At 45.4% G+C, this 21,457-nt stretch overlaps 1 protein-coding gene across 1 annotated transcript in view; it reads right to left on the bottom strand.

Moving 5' to 3' along the window:
• LOC144784226 (vomeronasal type-2 receptor 26-like) overlaps positions 1 to 21,457 on the bottom strand; it is a 195,774-nt gene that overhangs the window by 134,670 nt on the left and 39,647 nt on the right. The window contains exon 2 of the mRNA XM_078662876.1: positions 5,432 to 5,723. Within this exon, the coding sequence (XP_078519002.1) occupies positions 5,432 to 5,723 (292 nt within the window). The remainder of the gene's footprint in view (positions 1 to 5,431; positions 5,724 to 21,457) is intronic.

Below are 21,457 nucleotides of genomic sequence, written 5' to 3'. Positions count from 1 at the left end.
TGTTGTGTTTTCAAAATGGTTTGCACCATTTAACTCATCCTGCAACGGCAGTCTGCAGGTTTTTTCGTGTGGGTCCCTCTTGAAGGTTCAGGACTCACTCAGGCTAGGTCACGTTGTGGGTTCAATATTGTGGGAGCCTGTTATGTCCCTGTGAGTCTGAACAGGAGGCCAGCAAACTAGCTCTTGTTGTCCCTTCTGCAAGTTCTTGGTGCTCGTGAAGATGCAGGGCTCAACGGTAGGGCTTGCCTTGAGGGTTCAAGGCAGGCTCCAGGCAGCAGAGCAGTCCTTCCAGGTACAGATGAAGTCTGGCCGAGTGCACAGCAGATCATAGCTGCAGGCAGTCCTTTGAGAGTCCTTTCACAGGTCCATTAGGGACTGAAGAGTGAGTCTGAGAGCCCTATTTTCACACCCTGGTACCAGGCTCCTAGAAGGTGGGAGAAGTTTCCAGAAAGGTTCTTTGAAGTTCTGGGAGTTTCCTGAACACCCTGACCTGGCTCTGAGCTGGTTGCACTGACAATGCAGGATTGTTCGCTTATTGTGGGGAGTCGGGGCAAAGCCTATTCGGGTGCAAGTGGGGGTGTGATTAGCTCTGCTCACCCCCATCCTGCCAGTTGATGGCTTATTCAAGATGCTAATCCCACTATTGTGTTTCAGGCTGGAGGGTATTGATAAAGTCTTAACTGTCAGCTATACCCAGTCATGTGATCTGTGACAGGCTGCAGGGACAGAAGGCTAAGGGCAGGGAAATGGCAACTTTTTAAAAGTGGCATTTTTAAACATTCATTGAAAAATGCGACTTTACCTTAAAGAGGGTTTTTTATTCCCAGTTGATAGATACCAAACATGAGATACTTACCTCCACTCATTTATGGATTACAGCATATTAAATATAAAGTGCACAGGGTTCTAAGGCCAATGCTCAAAAATCCAGCACAACGTAGGAGGAGGAAGGCAAAATGTTTGGGTTGACCTTTGGAGAGGGAATTTCCAACAGGGTATGAGGAAAACATTTCCTATGATTGGTGCAAAGTCCACAAAAAAGGATAGAGTGCAACATGCTCTATTTATATTTACCATAACATGCACATGCTTGGAGAGACACAAACTATGAACTTTAGAAGAAGAATGTAATTAAAATTGAACAAGATTAAAATTAAACCTTGTAAGAGGAAACTTATGCATTCTTGTGAGATACTTTGGAGTTAAACCTCCATGACAGGGCTCACAGCAGTACTTTAGAGGAGTAGTCCGAGATCTCCCACCTGCAGTTCAGCTCTATGCTCATTAAAACACTTTATACAAAAACTAGGCTTTACTGAGATCCGGACCTAGGTATCAAGAACTCTTGGGGTTTCAGTATAGTTCTGGAATCCCTAACTCAGTAAAGGAGTACCTAACACATGTCAAACATGGTATTCTAGTAACATTATCTAAGGTAAGACTATCCAATAAAAGTTCTTTGGGGAAGTGGGCTTCTGGTTTCCTTCAAACTCTTAACCATGTTAGAAGGGGCTGCAGTTTAATATAATCTTCAACATAGCCCACCCCTCCCTCAGCATGGCAACAGACCGTGGTTGAGGATTGTGGAACTGTCAGGAGCCTTCATATTAAATCTATTATCAACCTTTTGCTAGAATCGGCGTACCCCAATCATCTGCACTAAAAGTACCACCCGACAGACATTTACCTTTATATTTGTGGAACATTTCCTTTACTGGTTTGTGCCCAACAGAAAACCAATAGATGTTTGAAATTGGAGTGATCAAATTTTTATCAAAGAACTCCAGTTGAAAATTATATCCAGAGGAATTACCAGATAGGTGAAGTTATAACTTTAGCCACCTCTGCAGCCAAGATTGTAAATTTCTGGTATTTCGAAAATATGGGACCACTCAAAGGGGTAATCAGCACCAGAGCCTCAACAGTTTGAAGTAAATGAGCGCACAAACTACTCAAAGGGATAATCTGTACCTCTGCCTTGACCGTTTGAGGTAAGTGAGCACACAACCTACTCAAAGGGGCCATCTGCACCCAAGCCTTGATATCTGCCTTATAGAGTTAAAACATGGAGGCGGAGGACCTGCCTAACTACATGAACGACGGACACCTGGGAAAGGGGGTGTCAGTAACCTGGACCCTAGGTGCAGTAGCCCAAGGACCAGTAAAGTATTAGTACTTGTAGCTCTTCTGAAAATAAACGAAGTAAAGCCCGGGGATGAACGACCACGTGCAATCATGGCGGTGCTATGTGGTTATTGAGGGATGAGGCTGTTGTGCTCTAGATGACCTCCTGAGAAGCCTTCACTACCACAGACACTCAAGTACTGACTGGGTTGAACTTGTTCCGCCTCGCAGAACCATAGTAGGTTGCACCACTTGACATGGGGGAAATTACCTCAGCCCCACAGCTGAGGCTCAGTAGCCATGCTTACCCTGAGCCCCTCGAATGTGGTCTAACAGAAGCAAAGTGTGCATTTTCCAAAAATGTTAAGCCAGTGTTTGAGGGCAAACAGTTTAATTATCAAAAATGCTGTATTGGAGAGGAAAACATGCATTTTGACACAATGTCAGGAGGGTGAGTCGGCAATAAATGACTTTGCAGATGTGATACTGTCGGTGTAATAGGACACATACTCAAATCACTTTTACTTCATGTTATTTTACGACTCATGTGTAAAAATGTGAAAATCTATATAGATAATACTTTGCGTTGTGTTTACAACACAACAGTATCATCTGTTGGCTCAGTTGTCATAACCCAAGGGATAGTCGTCTGTCTAGATCTCATGCAGTGGTCTTCAAACTTTTTGATGCCGAGACCCACCCTAAAAATGTTTTAGGCGTAAGGACCCCTCCCAACAAAAAGGTCCAACACCTGGTTGCACCTCATAAGTACCAGTTTAACACACACATATTGTAATGAGCAACACAAAGGTGACCAGTACAGCTTCACAAAAGACCTTCTACAGAGCGGCAACATCTGTTGCTCCTTTTAGTAACATATGAATCTTTTGAGTAAATAAATGTTTTTTTTTGTTAAAATCAGCAGATTATGCGGCAGATGATGGATTATGTGGCAAATGCGGCAAAATCTATAGTTATGCTAAAAGTGCTGCAGCGGCACAATCCCATAATTCCAGTGGCCCTTGGTATAACAGCTGTAATGCATGGGCGGCAACTTTATTGCACGGCATTAGAGGAAAACCATACTATATTTCATGGGATGCTGAGAGCTTGGCATTTACAGCCTCGTGTAACTAGAGGTAGCTGAACTTCATTCATCAAAATGAAAACATAGGTATGTTTTTTTGGTCTTTCACCGTCCGGTGGCTAAATATAAAATAACGGGCCGCTTCAATGAATAATAAATGCATTTAAAAAAGTTGTTACTCAGTGGGAAATGCACAATAATAAATGATGAAACCTCTATTAGTTAATGCACTGCAGAAGTCTGTGTGAAACCAGAGAGCCGCAGAATTAAATCGTGGTTGGTGCAGTGGAGAATAGTGACCTGTGTATTTTTAGTGCAATGAGGTCACAACCTGTGACAGAAATCACTGTGAATACGTAAGTCTTTATTTTATACTTGAATTACACACAGTATAAGATGGACCACCACAAAACGCGCAAAATCTTTTACTATAAAATGGTGCTTCCAAAATATATGTTCTGCTTCCAGAATATACGGGCTTATTTATCAGCCTATTGCGCTGCAGGTGCGACATTTTTTATGACGCTCTGGTTGCACAGAGTACAGACCCATAGCTACAGGGCCACGCAAGGTCACTTTGTGCGGCTTTTCAAGGCCTCCTAGATATGGTGTGAGGCAACGCAGCGCAGGTTGATGCGTTGCCTTACACTGCATCAGGACGTTGCGGTGGGTTTCCCTTGACTTTTGACACATTCTCAGGATCTGTAAACCTACGGATGCATCAAAACTGTACGCTGCCCCAGAGGATGCGTAACGAGGAGAAATATCTTTGTTTTGCCTAGTGTTTCCTCTTTCTACGTGCAGCACAGATAGAAAGAGGACAAGGCCTCCATGGGTTGTTTTTGCGCAGGAAGGCGTGCCGTCTTGCCCAAAAACAATCCAGCCAACAATGCAGACACCCTTGCACCGTGGTGGAAGGGTGCCCGCGTTGGTGATAGGCACCAGATTGTGCGCCGACAGAAAGGACAGGAGTGCACCGTATCTTATAAATATAGTCCATGCCTGAAACTTTGAATTGGCACAGGGCAGCGCAGCAAAAATACTTGCGGAGCTGCGCTACACCATTTCATTGTAAAAAACACCCATAGATTTTGGTAATATCCAGACCCTATGTAATGCAATTTCTTTTACATAACTGTCCATTCAAAACATTCTCAGGTATAGAAAGCGCTATATAAATACAAAGACAATTAAACGCAAGCACTTCACAGCTATACCACTCAAAAAGCTTCAAGTGATTTGATCAACTAACTGCAACAGCACTCTCCTGTCCTGAGAAATCAAGCCCGGCAGACAGCTTAGCACACCTTTCTGCCAGGGTGCGGCTGGCCTGAAAGAAATGCAAATGTGCACGAGTTAATCTTCAAATTCTTTACATTGGCAGATTAACTCTTTGTGCACATTTGCATTTCTTTCAGGCCAGCAAAAGACTGGTAGAAAGGTGTGTTTAGCTGCCTGCCTGGCCAAGATTTCCCAGCACATGAAAGCATTTTAATTAATCATCTGGGCCATTTTCTTTTAGTAAATGAAGTGCGCGACCCCCTTTCCATGCCTCCACGGCCCCCCTGGGGGTCGCGCCCCACAGATTGAAGACCTCTGATCTAATAGGACCCTGTGATCCAAGCTCTAGTGCCCGAGGTTACAGGATCTCTCTAACCTCAATGGTGGCTCTGCTGCCTAGCGTGATTAGATCCCAGTGATATAAGCTCCAGTGTCTGAGGTTGTAAGATCTCTCTCACCTCAATGATGGCTCTGCTGCCTAGCGTGATTAGATCCCAGTGATATAAGCTCTAGTTTCTGAGGTTGCAAGATCTCACTGACCTCAATGATGGCTCTGCTGCCTAGAGTGATTGGATCCCAGTGATGTAAGCTCTGGTGTCTGAGGTTGTAAGATCTCACTGACCTCAAGGATGACTCTGCTGCCTAGCGTGATTGGATCCCAGTGATATAAGCTCCAGTGTCTGAGGTTGAAAGATCTCACTGACCTCAAGGATGACTCTGTTGTCTAAAGCTTGTGGGTCTCTGTGATCTAAGCTCTTATATCTGAGGCTATCAGATCCTTCTCACCTCAATGGTGGCTCTGCTGTCTAAACCTATTGGCCCCAGTGATCCAAGCTCTAGTTTCTCAGGTTACAAGACCCCCCTAACCTGAAGGATTCCTCTGCTGTCAATGGCCTGGCATTCAGATCTGTCACCAAGATTTTGGAACTGTTCACTTACCTGCAGGTACTTGTAGAGCTGTAAGATGGTTGCCATGGCAATGGATGGTGCAGATGATAGTTCACCAATGACAGCAGCGAGGGCATCTTTGCTTCGACATCCATAGTTCGGAACAGGCTTTTCTCGCCCTGTTATCAAACTCATGGAAGATTTTGTTGCTTTCATCTCATTGACATATGAGTCATGTACATCAAAGCCCAGGGTAATATTGGGTAAAAGTTCAGTGTTTTTGTTAATCTCCTCAATTGCAAAAGCGAAGGCGAAGAAATGACGTAAATACAGAGTGGTTGTGCTGCAGGAAAAGAAATTTGTTTCAGGGTCAGGTTTTTGCGGAGTCACCGTGCTGCAGATGTTGACCCTGGATCATCACTTCCACAGAGATCTATCTTTCCTCGCTCCCCTTCCCCCTCGAGGCTCCATAACCAAGCCATGTACTCACCCCTTCTCCTAATGCCACCCCCGCCACCCCACACTGCTGCAGCGCTTCATTCATTTGCAGCTTGGCCATCACTGGTGTATCTTCTTAGGTGATGGTGGGACACTGTTTGCTGCAAAGCATCATCTACTCTACTCTCATCTTCAAATCTGTCTTATTAGGTGGTGCTAGAGAAAGTAGCAGTAGTAAAGATGAAGTGTTTAAGGCTAAATTACTACAGATAAACATATCTCAAAAGTATTATGACCAGAGTTACACTAAAGTTAAAAATAACAGTCATACATGACAATGGAATTTTTATTTTTAAAAGCCAGGCCAAACAAATAAAGGTTAAAAATGCAAATATTTTCATGCATTTTTACAAAATTCTCAAGAACAACACAAAATGTGAAAGACTAGATATTAAATTAGTTAGACTGACTTTTTCTACATGAGGATTCAGTCATTTAGAAATATTGGGCTTAAAAATACCTTTATGACGGGAGATAAACTGAATGTGTTTACTTGTGTATTTCATGTTCATTGATCAATGGGATTAGTAACATTCACAAAAACCAACCCCCTAAACTCCCAGTAAATGTACCACAATACTGCACATTAAGATGACACATTTTCCGCCTACTCCTGACTAACTCTTAACTTGCAGGAATATCAAAAAGAATGTCATGGCTTGAGAGACAGGGATGGTGGATGCTATCCACAGATCCCTACAGTCAACCACCCCACTATCCAATAAGATCCTAGACGAGACAGGACAAGCGTACATTGGTAGCCGATGCGTCTCCTCTCTGGCCCCCTCTTTGAATACGTGGTGAGTCCATTCTGAGACACGGCCGGGAGAGTGGCAGAAGAGCCTAAGCAGATCCTGTGGCTTGCTTCAAGCTGGAAGAATGGACCTAACAGAACAACAAACAGCCAGTGGAGGGAGGAGGGCCCTGCAGAGCCTTGTCAGTGTGACTGCTGTGCCTGGCAGGGGAGGAGACGAGGGGTGGGTGGATCTCCACAGAATCCCCCTGAGGTACATGAAAACTCCATTAGGTTCCACAGAGTTATACAAACAGGGGTAATAGGCAGATCATGCTGCTCGCGTTGATTTTCAGTGCCGGGAGCTCATTCAGCACTGAAACATCAGTGCAAACGGTGCCACTGGGTGTTCCAGAGGGGGCTGCTGCTTGAGTTGATTCTGATGCACCTCAAGTAGATTTTCTACTCAAGCGGCAGCTTTCTCATTGCAAACGGTTGTGACTGCCTGTGTTAGGAATGTCTCGCCGGGTGCTGTCCTAACACCCAAAAGTCACACTAGGGTACGCCGATTCTCACTTGTGCTTGCCAATTGACCACTGATGAGCCACCTGTGAGAAAAACTCCACCAAGCGGCGGTTGCCAGAACTCTGTTTTACTCCACAACTCTGCCAGGAGAGTGAAATATATCACCCACTCCTGGAGGAGACCTGGTTGACAGAAGAGGCCCGCTGACTTCCACCACAGTAATTGAGATGCCAGACCAAGATGAAGTCAGCGCAGGGCCACAGGCAGCTGGAGACCGGCAGAGCCCTGAGGAGTGTGGGACATGTTTCTTGTGGGAAGGCGCCTGTCTCAACTTGGATGTCCTTCATTAAAGACTAAGCACAGCCGTGATACGGCTGGAAACTGCCCGTGCCCTGTGAGGATCTGCTTCTTCATTGAGATGCCCGGGGAGTGTAGGGTCTACTACCTGAGAGAAGGCAGTTGCCGCAACAAAGACTACCTCATCTGTGGGGTTGAGGTGGCCTGAAATGACCCATCTCCATACCTGGAATGGAGGAGTAACCCCATAACAGATAGATAACTCTTTTGGGCCTGTGTTTGTTGGTAAACTGGTGAAATGGACTTGAACATCCAAGAGATCTGGGGTGAGTTTCAGGACACCTGGACTGGGTGGCTGCTCCCTTGACTGAAGGGGCCTTGCTCTGCAGTGGACATGGCTTCTCCTTAAGAGAATTGTGATATGTTGCAGTGGCCCCTCTCACTTCTGAGGGGCCCAGTTCTCTGTACTGGGGTGAATGTATGACATTGTTCTGCCTTCTGTCAATCAATTGTTCTCATTGCATTGGGAACTGAACCCTGTGCTGAACCTTCATAAAGCAGTTGCAGAAAGTGTTCAGGACTGGATCAAGGAGCTACTGACCTTTCAGGGTCCTTCCCCCTTTCCATGACAGATCCCGCTCTGACCGCAGTGACCAGCACTCTTGCAGGCAGCTGCCACATATAGTCTATCGCCAAAGACGGTGCCACTGTTCTAAAGATGCGACTGGGCACAGATCAAAGCTGTCTCAGCCATTGACAGAAGGCTAGGCGGCCACCGGAATCCTGGTGCCACAGTGGGTTTAAGTTTTAGCTTTTCGTATTCCCAGTGGGGTGCTTTACATCGCAGTACTTAGAGGCGTACTCGTGAATGCAGCTGTTAGACTCCACGTGTGATCAGATTGAAGGTTTACTCTAATGGTATAAAGAGGTGGTTTTCTGTTTGTGTTGATAACTGGTCAACAGATGCTTCTGGGGGTGAAGAACTGGGTGGGGCATAAAGGCAAGTGTATTTCAGGTGTGTTTTATCCTGACTCTTGTGCTAGCACTTTTCAGACGACGCCTGATAAACCAAACCAAGGGCCATATTATCAAGACTGGGCGATAAAATTATTGCCGCTTTATCAGCAGGAAACTGCAGCAAAAGTGGCGATAATGGGCTTGATAATATGCCCTAGAGAATCCCCATAGAAGCCCAGGTTAGACATCTAACCTGGGCTTCTATGGGAATTCTCTAGTCTTGATAATAAGCCCCTAAGAGTTTGCTATGCAACAATGGAAGCAGGGTGTAGGGTGACTCAGGAGGGATTACAACTCCTCTCCTGGACAATAAATGAGCTTAATAATTGCATTAAACTGGGGTGGCCCTGCAGTTTGCTATTGTGTTCAAGGAAACAAGGGCCATCCTACTCACATGGGACCAGAGTATCTAATATATAACAAGGAACAGCGGTTCCTACGGACAATGTATATAATATTAGATAATAGTCGTACTGAAAGGTAATGTTAATGGGTAAAGGTATGACCAAGAGAGAATCATAATTAAAAGCAACAAGACTTTTTGAAAACATTTGCAGTTTATATTAGAAATGAGACTTACTAATAAAGTTGATAAAAAGAAGTGCTCGGTGTCTCAAGTAAACATAGAACCTAGATTTCAAAAGAGATAATTTTTGACATAAAATAGGTTTACAAATATGCAAAAAAAAAGACCCTGAAGCAAATGTACAATAGATGTTGGCAGCCTTCTAATGCCATAGTTCTGCATCCGATTAATGCGGCCGCAACAATTTGAGGAAATAAATGAATCCTCTCGTCCTGACACTTCGGATGGTTACCTACACCATAGATCGACGTGTGTGATCTGTCCCTAAGAAATACAGACGCATGTATTTACAATCTGCCATTAGAGTTGTCAATATGCCTTCACAGGGTACCCGCTGGGCCCCATGGTAGTTCCCATGCTCCTCACACACTGCCTTGAGCCACCCCCTTTGTTTGGTGTGCACATTCTCACACTGACAGTTTACTGTGAATCCTTCAGTTGTCCCTTATTGTTGGGTTCTGATGAGACCCCCTGCCGATGGTGGGGTCGAAACACTGTCGTCACCCCCCCCCAAAAAACGAACTATCTTCCAGCCTCCCTAATATTGCGTTAGAAGGCTGCCAACAACTATTGTATACTCTCTTTAGGGTCATTTATTTTGTATCGTTTGAAACCTATTTTACGTCAAAAATTGTCACCTCTGAAATCTAGGGGCATATTATCAAGAACCGGTGTTAAAATTATCGCCGTTTTATCGGCAGGAAACTTCCGATAAAACGGCGATAATGGGCTTGAATATACGCCCTTGTTAATTCCCATAGAAGCCCATGTTCTGATGTTAGCATGGGCTTCTATGGGAATTAACAAGGGCGTATTAACAAGCCCATTATCGCCATTTTACCTGCAGTTTCCTGCCGATAAAACAGCGATAATTTTAACACCGGTCCTTGTTAATGTGCCCCTAGGTTCTATGTTCACTTTGTTCACCAAGCACTTCTTTTGATCAACTTTATTACTGAGTCTAAATTCTTATATAAACAGTAAATGTTTTCAAAATGTCTTGTTGTGTGTCTCTTCGACATACCTTTACTTGTGAATATTACCATTGAGTATTACTATTATGATATATTCAGTTTGATTCGATTAATTAGAGTTCATCATAAAAGATCAGAAGAACATCATGTAATTTATTAAGAAGCGAAGGATAAAAAAAATATAAAAGTATTCAATTCAATTCAATTTAGTCTTTATTTCGATCTTTCATATCATAAAAGACACATAAAAAGACACAGAACCACATTAAAAAGTCGTAGATTTAACATGATCACTAAAATATTACAATGTAATACATCAAAAATAAATAAATAAGAGCTCATAAATATAATATAAAATGGTTAAAAAATAATCAGTGAAAGAGAGACACATATAAAGCTATAAGACTCAGGTCTTCGTAAGATACTGAACTAACGCCAGGAATAGCAGCAACAGTAGAATAAAACTGGTCTAAAGCCACAGTAGTGTTTAACAAATTAGACAGCATTCTACACATCCAGCTAAGAAATTTGGCTACAGCTATCACAATGAGCTCTTGGATACCAGTCTTCAATATTCTTAGAGCGATTACACTTGACCTAGTGCCCATATTAGAACAGATTGGTTTAAGTCACTTACTACATGGCAACTTATAGGATGGACATACAGATAGTATATGTGGTATTGTTTCATCCTGGTCCTGACAAAATACACATTTGCTATCTGGGATCTTATTCCATGTAGTGGTAAAAGATTTAACTGGTAAAATGCCTAGTCTGAATTGATAAAAAAAGTTTCCTATCACCAGGCTTCATGATAAAATCCCAAAAGTTTTCAACATGGGCTCCGGCTTATGCTCAAGAAAGACGCTGGTCAGTATTTATGTACCAGTAGAGCTCATGTTATTTACGTTGACCAAAGACCAATATGCCTCTTTAAAGACTTTTCTAGGGGGAAACATGTTGCCACCGGGTTTTCCCATACATGGGACATGCCAATTTTCACAAGGGAACAGTTTATCTTTTGGAGCCAACTGATCTTGTGTGTTGTATCTGCATCTCTGACATCTTTGAGTGCTTTAGCATAATGAATCAGCTCTGGGGTTGACTATAGTCTTTGCCAGAGAGCAAGAGGTCTAAATCTTACCACCTCTGCCAGTGTGTTACATCCCAAGTCATAGTATAATGGTTTAATTGGTGTATTCTGGGCAAGATCAGTTAGGCTCCTGTAGGACCTGGGGTTTCCAGATCCCCGGGGGATAGCATGGACCGAGCCGGTAGGCACCCGAAGCTCAGGTGTTAAGTGACTGCACAGCACACGCATCCACTGAGACAATAAGTGCACGCAGAGACTGAGACCACACCAGTAGGTTTGATTCAAATAAATACGTTTTATCTAAAATCAAGATCAGGGCAATCAATAATCAAAGTAGTAATAAGTCATTACCTTCCCTTAAAAGCACAGGTGTTTCATTATTCGGCCATAAATACTTAAATACATAAATATTAAATATTAAATAACTGTAGGCCTGGCAACAGCCTTGCTCCTAGTCAGCACCTGCAAGGAATTCTTTATGAAGACATTTAAATAACAGTTCATGAAGTAGGAATAATCAGTTACCTACAAATCAGGCCACCTCTTATTAAGCAAGAGAAAACATTTCACCAAGTAATTCTGAACATTGCATCAGGGGTCAACAATCTTCCATTTAGTAGAAGTAAACTGTTGCATTAGGTAAAATCAATCAGGAATAACCATTTCACCAGGCCAGAAATAATCAGATCCCTATTTAGGGCAACATTTAACCATTCAGGAGTAAACCATAGTGTTAAAGGTAAACCATCTCCTTGTCTCTATTCTCCTCCTTTCTGTCCCCCTCTCTTCTCACCTTTCTTTCACTCTTTTTTCCTTTCCTTTTTCTTTTTCCCCTTTTCTTTCCTCCCATCTCCACAAAATTTCAAAAAATGCTTTTTCCCTTAGTATATTGTGTAGATTCCCCTTATGGGGTTTTTGAACATCTCATGTTTCACTTTCTTATTGTATATTGCCATTTTCTTTCTTTGCCTATTTCATTTATTGATTGTGATTCTGTAATGATGTTTTACTTGGTTTATCTTGCCCAATAAAGCTTTCTAAACTAAAAAAAAAAGTAAACCATCTCATTAGCAGAAGTGAACCCTGGCACTAGCCAGCACTAAACATGTATAGGGCTAAGTTGAGCCTTTAACTTTACCCCAGGCAGGGTTTAACTCGACTGGCCTCGGGTCTAGGGTTCTTCCAGAGTCTGGGCCAATTCTTATCGTGGTATGGGGCTAACGGGGCCCAGTCTCAAGTCCTCCCGAGGGGAGGGGCGGTTTCGGGGCCTCCTTTTCACTCCTGGGAGGCCCCGCTCTGCTCGGGTTGCTCGCCCTTCCCCGGGATGTTACCTGCGGGCGTCGGGCCTCCTCCGGCCCCTTGCGACGGAATCAGAAGGCAAGGGAGGGCTCCTGCTATCCGAGGGCTCCCTCGGCCCCGTGCAGTCGGCAGGGGCTGCCGACTCGCTCCGAGCCCCCGCTCCGGTGTCTCCCTCGATCCCGGGCCTTTCCTCAGCCTGGCAGCACTCGGGGACAAATAGGAAGCAAGGGCGCTCCTGCAGCCGCCAATGGCAGCGCGGCCTGCGGGGCACGACATCAGGCCCAATAGGAGCGCGGCGGGGCGGAGTTGGTTTCGACGCCCCCGTCACGTGAGGTAAGAGGATTCCTTCAGGCCTTGCGCGGCCTACTCTGACTCCGGCGGCCCCCTCCTGGCACCGAGGGCCGCCGCAACTATGCACCCCGCGGGGGGGGGGGGACTCCTCCAGGCACGCGCCGGTGGAAGCGGCGAACCTCGCCCTGAGGTGCACTCCAAGGCAGCGATCCTGCAATGATGGGACGCCGGGCCGGGTGATCGGCAGCAGGCGCTCCAGCCTCGGCACTCGGGGAAAAAGGGGCAGCTCTCTAAAGCATCCACCGGGGAGCCCGGGCTGCAGTGGTGAGTCAGGGGGTGCCGTGCGATGGACAGAACAGCGCTTGAGGGGCACAGCGCTTCAAGAACCGTTCAGCGGCACCGCAGTTTCTGGCAGATTACCGTGCTGTGACAGTCTCAACAATAGCGCTTTGCGGGCATAGCGCTTCAGGGCAGCAATCTCCTCAAGAACCTTAGCGCTTCTCAGGGGACTCAGCAGGAGAGCGCTGAGGCATAAATTAGGCAATCTTGGCAAGGCAGTTCAGTCAGGACAAAGCAGGGGCACAGACAGGACAGTGCAGGGTAGCTGACAGGAGCCGGTTACCTGGTTGATACCCGGCAGTCCTGGTTACTACAGGGTTGTTCTTAGCTCTTGGTGGTTCCTGCGCCCTTGATAGGTTACAGTCTCTTGGTTTCTTGAGGGGGGGTTGAGTTGAAGGCTTTCCTCAGCAGGTCACTTCAGGTGGTCCCTTAGTTCCCCTCCCGCCGTGCCAGATCAGTGGGGTTGCTCAGTGTTCCTCACACAGCTTGTTGGTCAGCGCTTAAACCCTGTCACCCCAGTGGTATAGGTTCCTGACTAGGCCCTACCGCCTAAGTCTCCTGCGTTGGGTCCCCGAAGGTAAGTGATGCCCCAACTGACTAGAAAGTTTCCCTCCCTTTTCTTTTATAGTGGCAGTTGACAGTTGGCAGTGGGCAGTTGGTGACCACTCCCCTATTCTGGAAGGTTCCAGGAGCTTCCTCACTCTAGCTATGGGCAGGCAGGCAGGCTGGTATTGCAACATTGTTTAAGGGTTCCAGCCAGCTCCTGGTTACAAGAGTGCATCTAAAAAGACCACGCTGCAGTAGCAGGGGCCAGTGGCAGCCATGTTTGAAGTAGAGAGCACCTGCACCTTAGCATTGCCTAGCAATGGGAAGGTGCCCAGAAACCTAAGGCCAACAAAAAGAAGGTGGGAAAAAATGAGGCAAGGGCGAAAAAAAATAGGGAAAGACCACCCCAGGGCTGACAGGTCTAACAGCTCCTCAAAAATTTATTCTGGGCTAGAGCAAGTGATGAAACGTTCTCAAAGCCCCAGAGGTCAGCACCATAGTGGAAGAGGCCAGAACCTTTGTATTGTAAGTTTTTTAAACAGGCCTATCAGCTTAGTGAGGGAGTGCCTGTGCTCACTAAATAGGGCTCCTGCCATTGGTGAGTGCTTGAGTGCCAATAAGTCAATCTGGGGCTTCCACTCTTAACTTTCTACTCAACGTAATCCCCAGGTAGGAAAATACATCAGTTTGTTCTAGTGGGACCTCGTTCATAAAGAACCTACCCTTAACTTTCTTGTGCTTATGCAATACCATGAACCTGGTTTTATCCACATTCACCTTTAACCCATGATCTCTACAAAAGTCCTCAAAGGGACAAAGTGCTTGCTGCAATCTCATTTGAGTTTTAGATAGTATTAGGGTATCGTTAGCGAACATAAGTATTGGGACCTTTGAACCGGCTATTGACGGAGCATCGGTAGAGTGTGCTGAAAAATGATTTAACAACCCCATTTATAAACAAAGAAAATAGGGTAGGGGCCAAAACACACTTTTGACACATTCCTTTTAAGATTGAGAACCTTGGGGTGGTATTGCCTGGGGTGCCCCATCGCACCTGTGCAGAATTGGCTTTGTGCAATGTGGCTATAAGTGATGAAAGTTCAAGAGGCATTCCTAGGTCTTTTAGAACTAACCAGAGATTGTTATGTGGGACCGTGTTGAATGCTGATTTTAAATCAACAAAGGTGGCATATACGGTACCGCCAGATAATATTACGACACGCCCGTAAATTAAAATAAAATAACAGACCTGCTCGATAGTGCCTACCTGGGCCCTAACTCCTGCCTGGAAGGGAGATAGTATGTTGTTTTCATCAATCCATAACTGGATTCTATAAAGCAGTAGCCTGGCCATAATTTTTTGTGTTGAATTGATTAAACCTGTAATTACTGGGGCTAGAGCGATCCCCCTTTTTATAAATTGGTAGAATTTCTGCTCCTCACGAGGAGTCAGGAATATTTGCACCAATAGCAATTGCATTCAAAAGCAACTGCAGGTACTATAACCAGTTATCTTTACCATGAGTGAACAAATCCACCGGTATTCCGTCAGGGCCAGGTGGCATGCCCCTTGGTGCTGCATTCACGGCAGTTTCCACCTCACTCTTTGTGAAAAACAGTGCTGAGTTCGACTGTGATGGTTGAAACAATTCGTCGTCCACGTCATTGACCCCAACAGCAAATTGCTCCTCAAAGAAGGAAACCCACTTCAGGGGCAATATCGTTTAGGGAAGCTTGACCCATTCCCCCTCTGCCCCATTTAACTAGCTGCCAGAATTTTTGCACGTTCTTTTCTTTACTGGCTTCCCAGCAGTCCAACCACCTTAACTCGTTCCAGGATTTTTTCGCAACCAATTGGGTGAGTCTGCACTACTTCTATTGGGTTTTAATAGTTCCCAGACCTTTGGATCTAATAGCATGGGTCCATTGCTTGTACGCATCTCTACATGACTTATTGCACCAATGATCATGCTTTAGGGAGGTACTGTTACTGGTTTTATAGGTTTTAATAAAAACGCTCTTAATCTTATCAAACATATCTTCATGGGCTTGGGTGATATTAACATTCAGTTCAGCCTGTGTGGAGAATCTTTGTAGATTGACTAATGTACTCTCTACTACATCCTTCATCTGGGCAAGAGAATTTACATTTCCAACAACCCTAGACCATTTGACCCTCCTTATATAATTAAACATAATAACATCAGCAGTCGTCAATTCACAATTTTGGCTTTGTGCCGTGACATAACCTGGAACTGTTGTTAGCAGCAATGGATTATGGTCACTTTTGTTTCTGGTGCGTACCTCCATATCCTTTACTGGGGACCAATTCTCAAGGTTTAAAAAAATGGAATCAATGCGGCTGCTTCTCAGGCCATTGCTATATGTTTGTGAGCCTTGGTGGTCTGAGGGTGTTCTCCCGTTCACAGCCCTTATGCCCTTCTCCAAACTCAGAGACTTATTTACAAGCCCTTTGTACCACTTTTGCATCATTTTTAACGTGGGAAAATGACACAAAAGTGGCGCAAGGGGCTTGTAAATAAGCCTCACAGTGCTTTAAGCTGAGGAGCAGCCTCCGTCCATTTCCTAATCGGAGGTAAATCTAGTGGAAGAATGCCCCACTCCTCGTCTTCTGCGACACTGAGGTTGCTATCCTCGCGGTCAAGGGGCTCAAACGTGGTATTAAAAAGATCTACTATGACTAAATTGATTGTGCCCCAATATTTTTCTATAAAACTATCGAGTGTGGAGATTGGCGAGGATATTCTACCTCCCACGATGCCTCTCGCATACACATTATTCACCATTAGACCATTAGTTGGGGGGATGTTTACAATTTAGAAGGACTACCAGCAAATATCGGGATGATCAATCGGGATCTCCTCAATTTTAGAACTAAGATATTGCCTAGCCCAGATGGTAAGGCCACCCGAAGGTCTACCTTTACGCCCACCGAGTATCGGTTTTGAAAAATGAAGATAATCATGATGGAATATTGCATCGAGCGTCCAGGTTTCTTGAAAGGCCAGTATATCCTGGGCCTCTATAAAGGATATCCAATCTTGAGATTAAATCTTAGAGGCCAGGCCCGCTATGTTCCATGAAGCTAGTGCTAGGTGTGTGAAATCCTGATTGGTAGTTGTACAACAGGGATAAATCTGAGTGCTGTCCCCCCTGATCTGGTGTAACTGCACGTGCTTATGATTATCAAAAAAGCACCAGGAATCAGCCAGTAAAATCGGTTCATGCCTTAGAGGCCCATCAGCTACATCTAGCCCTCTGTTTCTACTGCTAGGCCGCGGGATAAAGCGGTTTCTATCTGCTACCTCAGTTGAAGCAACTTCAAGAACGTCCACTGTACGGGCTGGGGAGAGGGAGTTCCTTTGGTATCAATCTACACTTTGTAATGTTGAGACCTCAGTGCAGGATACCGTTGAGTTACTTATCAATTGAGGAACGGAGCTGACAGGTGGATGAAGTTTCATCCTGATGTTTGTTGCAATCATACGTGATGTCTTCAGGTCAAACGCCACTAAATTCTCACCCAATTCAGCAGTTGCAAGCGTAAGGCAAACATAATCGGTGTTATGGCCCAATGGTAAAAACCTTCTTGCAGAAAATATGTCCTTATTAACGCATGACATTTTCGCACGTGTCTTAACCATTGCGTACATTTATTAATTAAAGATTGGTCATCCTCTCCTTTTATGCTAGAGGTGATTTTGGGGACATTGATAAAAAACATTTTTTTTGCCAAATCGGTCAAGGGTCTCTCATGCCCAGCAAATCTATCTATTCCAAGGGTTCCAAATGATTGAGCAGGGCGAGGAAAGACGCGTTGTTCCCTTCTTGGGCCACCATCGTGTGAACAGTGACCTCTATGTTAGTAGTAGATGACTGTAGGCTTAGCAGGCCAGAGCGAGCTCTTTTCCCTTGGAATGTGGCCCCTATGGTTTGACCATTGTTACTTCTTCTGCCTGTGCCTACCTCAGTCTGAGCGCTAACACTGTGAAAAGAGCTCTGAGGCTGTGTATTGCTCTGTGTGTTTGCTTGACTAGTAAAAAACTTCAGTGAGGTAGAGATCACATCAATCCTACCCTTACGCATGCTCACTTCCTCTGAGAGGGGTCTCATCTGTGCTTTTAATCCCGCTAGTTCACCAATAGACTGGACGGAACACAAGGTCTTGCATGGGCAAATGGAGGTAGCACTATTAGAAACACCAGCTATTTCATTTGACTCCTTAGCAGGGCATGATTCCTTATTATATTCCATTAGCGGGAGAAATCTATAGGTACATTAAATTACATAATCTCTTTGACTGGCATCATAGGATCTATGGGCCAGATATAGGAGGCCCATTACCGGTCGGTAAACCCGAAATTAGGTAAATTTCAGGTTTACCGACCGGTAGTGAGCCAATTGTGATGATGGGGAGGATTCGGTAAATAACGAATCGGTATTTACTGATTCGGTATTTACAGAATCATCATTTACCGATTCGGTATTTACTGAATCGGTAAATGACATGTAGGAAGCACTTTGAAGAGTGCTTCTGTGCTTTAAGGATTCGTTATTTACCACCAACTATTAGTTGGTGGTAAATAACGAATACCTCTGTAAATGCAAATCTGTGCATTTACACCAGTGCCATGTGGCAGAGAAACATGCCCTTAGGGCATGTATGTGTGCCACATGTGCACACCAGCACTAATCAGGGGTGCAACAGGGTGTCAATGTGACACCCTGCCACCCTTGACTCTTTCCCTATTTTACCGAATATGTATTTACCGATTTGGTAATTGACATTCATTCCTACAGGAATGAATGGCAATTACCCAATCAGTAAATACCGATTCGGTAAATACCGAATCTTAACGATTTGGTAATTTTTACCGAATTATTTGCTACATTTACCGATTCTAAAATACAGAAGCGGTAAAATTCAGTATTTTAGAATCGGTAAATACTATTTACCTACATCTGGCCCTATATTCCCAGTTCCTAGTTGTGCAGAAACTGTGGAACCTTTAGGTAAAGATCTTTTGAACATGTCAGAAATCTGTAAAACTCCTCTAGGAGGAGTAGAGAAAAGAGGCTGACTCTCAGCATTGGAGCAGCTATCCGAGCCCCCGGGAGCAGTGAGTATCTCATGGCAGTCGCTCACCGGGCGACCGATGCGGCTCATAACGCTGACTTCCTTTTTGCAATTATCTGCTTTGACAATTTTTTTGCCTTCTTGCCCTTCCCCAAAGTGCCCCCTCGCAGGCAATCTGCAGCTTTCCTTTTCCCCATGCAGCCTGTTACAAAATGTCAAAGAAAAAGTACAAAGAAAGTAGCAATAAAGCACAGGAAGGGAAGTTGGCAAGCTGAACACTATAGCGTGACCGGGGGCCTCTGGCCAGAAAGCGTAATACTCCTCGGGCTCGGAGGAGGACTATACAGTGCGGAATAGCTCCTAGTGTGAATAAATTAATACAATGTCTTGGTGTCCAAACCTGGTATGTAAGAGAAAAAGTACCTCTGGTGCCACAGAATTCAAGTGAAGATCAGAATGACTGGGGGGTAACACTGGCCTGGCCCCTCCTGGCGCTAACGGGCGCAGACGGGCCCACCCTTGGAGCCCGCCACCACCTTTGAAGCGCCTCCTGGTGCTTGGCGATGATGTTGGCATCTGTGCACCGCAAAATAGAGCAGGCTGGTCGCTGTAGTCCCCCTGGACCAGGACACAACAGGCACCAGGCAGGAGCAGAGGCTATGCGGCAAATGAACGCTGGACGCTCAATCCTATGGGCAAAGCATAGACACCACCAGCTCTGCAGGAAGCGGATGTTACGTCGTCAACGAGCACAGGCGTTTTCATAATGCTTGATTCTGTTGTCACTCTTTGTGGGAACACAAGCTCACGACAGACATCATGGAGGTCTCATTTGGCCTCATATATTATATACATTGTCCGCAGGAACAGCTGTTCCTTATTGTATATCTGCAGTTTGCTAGGCACATAGGGCCCGATTCACAGCACTAACTTTAGACAAAATCCTAAACGTCCTACTTTTGGTATTCACAGACGGCATTTAGTAGTAGTAAAGTTAGGATTTTGTCTTAAGTGTGTCTTAAGTCTGTCCTACGTTTGTCTTAAGTGTGTCTTAAGACTGTCTTAAGTCTGCCTTAAGTCAAACTTAAGACAAAATCCTAACTTTACTACTACTAAATGCCATCTGTGAATACCAAAAGTAGGACGTTTAGGATTTTGTCTTAAGTTAGTCTGTGAATCGGGCCCTATGTCCCACAGGTTCTTCTGTTCTAGGAGACACATCTCTTGGGGAAAAATATTGCCTTCCAGTGTAGGGATGGGTTTACCATGCAAGTTTCACTTTGTGCTCCAGATGGATGATGATACTGCTCCATAAATTCATCCCAGTAGAAGTTCATCAGGAGGCAGTCAATATCCTGTGTTGCTACGTCTTGCTTTGAGTATCTGTACAAGGACATACTTGGTCAATATTGTTGGTCCATATCCCCGAAATGTTGTCAAGACTACCCTTCAGTGCTAAACTGGGCTTTTACAGTGGTCAGCAGGGCGAGACTAGGTGTGGGAAAAGACTTTAATGTAGTTATAGACCCCAAAATTGATACTTGGCACCCCCAAACACCTTCTGGGCACAGCTCAACTCAGTTTAAAGAATGGAGGGGCTCTATTGGAGTCTGGTGGCTTTAGCATGGGGGTGGTATAGGAACTCTACCTTTGTCTCGTGTGCACATAAATCTTTTTCCCATCTTGATTGCTACCTTCTCCCCAGTGTGGAGATTGGTGAGATATTGAGCTGTTGGGCTGGACATGCTTCCCAGTGGGATATCAGATCACTACTCAAATCTACTGTAACTCTACTGCTGAGGGCACCACCCAAGAAGAATGTTGATGTGAAATGTCTGGTGGATGGCAGATGCCAGTTTTGCAGATGCACCTAGCCAGTATGCTGAGGAACTGTTTGCCCTCAATAGTGGCTTTGTGCCCTCAGTATCCTGCCGTTGCGGTGTTGAAAGTTGGACTGAGACCGTCAACATTATCGGCGCCCTCTTGCTCTCCTTAACCTTTTTGTGCGCGTAAAACAGCCGCCATTTTGAACACCATGGCTTCCCTGCTCCCGCCGAGAGCCAGCGCGCCTCTCTCCCACTCCTAGCTTCGCCGGCATCCCCCCCCGCATACTGACAACCCCCCTGCCTGCACCTGCCGCGAATCATAAAACCCCTCTTCAGCGCTGCTCTGCCCCAGGCCCTCGTCCTGTTCCCAGCGCGACACCTCCCTTCTTCCCATTTATGATTCCCGGCCCTTTGATGCAAACCCCTCTTCCCCGTGTGCCCGTTCGTCTTCCTCGTTCCCAGGCCGACACCCAGCTCTGCCGATACTGTTCCTTGCCCCTCCCCGTACAATAGAAAGTCCCCCCCCCCAGCAAGGGATCCCCGGGTTGATCAAAGCCCCCCGCCCTACGAGACCCGATCAAACCCCACACACTCCGTGAATCGGCGGAATATCCAGCTGCGCGATGATCATCACCTGTTGTGAACGGGGCGGGGACTTCCACTGTAACCTTGCGTGGGAACGGGCTGGGAAAGGGGGGGGGGGGGGATTCTGAGGATGTCTTTCCGTACATCAAAGTATCGACGAGAATGTGTTACATGCAATAAACAGATAAACATGTGTATAAGAGGCCAGGCCTCAGGGATGCAGTTAGAGCACCTCAGAACGATACCTTCTGTCCGTTTCGTTGTGTTCTCCTCCGGAGAAAATAAAAACCTTGTTTCCTGCCTTCCAGTCTCCAGCGCCTGCCTCTTCAATAGTTTAACGTCTTTGTGGGTTCAAGAGGCGACACCGCCG

The sequence above is a fragment of the Lissotriton helveticus genome, chromosome 10 (assembly GCF_964261635.1).
Source record: "Lissotriton helveticus chromosome 10, aLisHel1.1, whole genome shotgun sequence".
In the NCBI taxonomy this organism is placed as follows: Eukaryota; Metazoa; Chordata; class Amphibia; order Caudata; family Salamandridae; genus Lissotriton; species Lissotriton helveticus.
The sequence above is the reverse complement of the archived record's forward strand: the minus strand, read 5'-3'. Positions and strand labels throughout refer to the sequence as shown.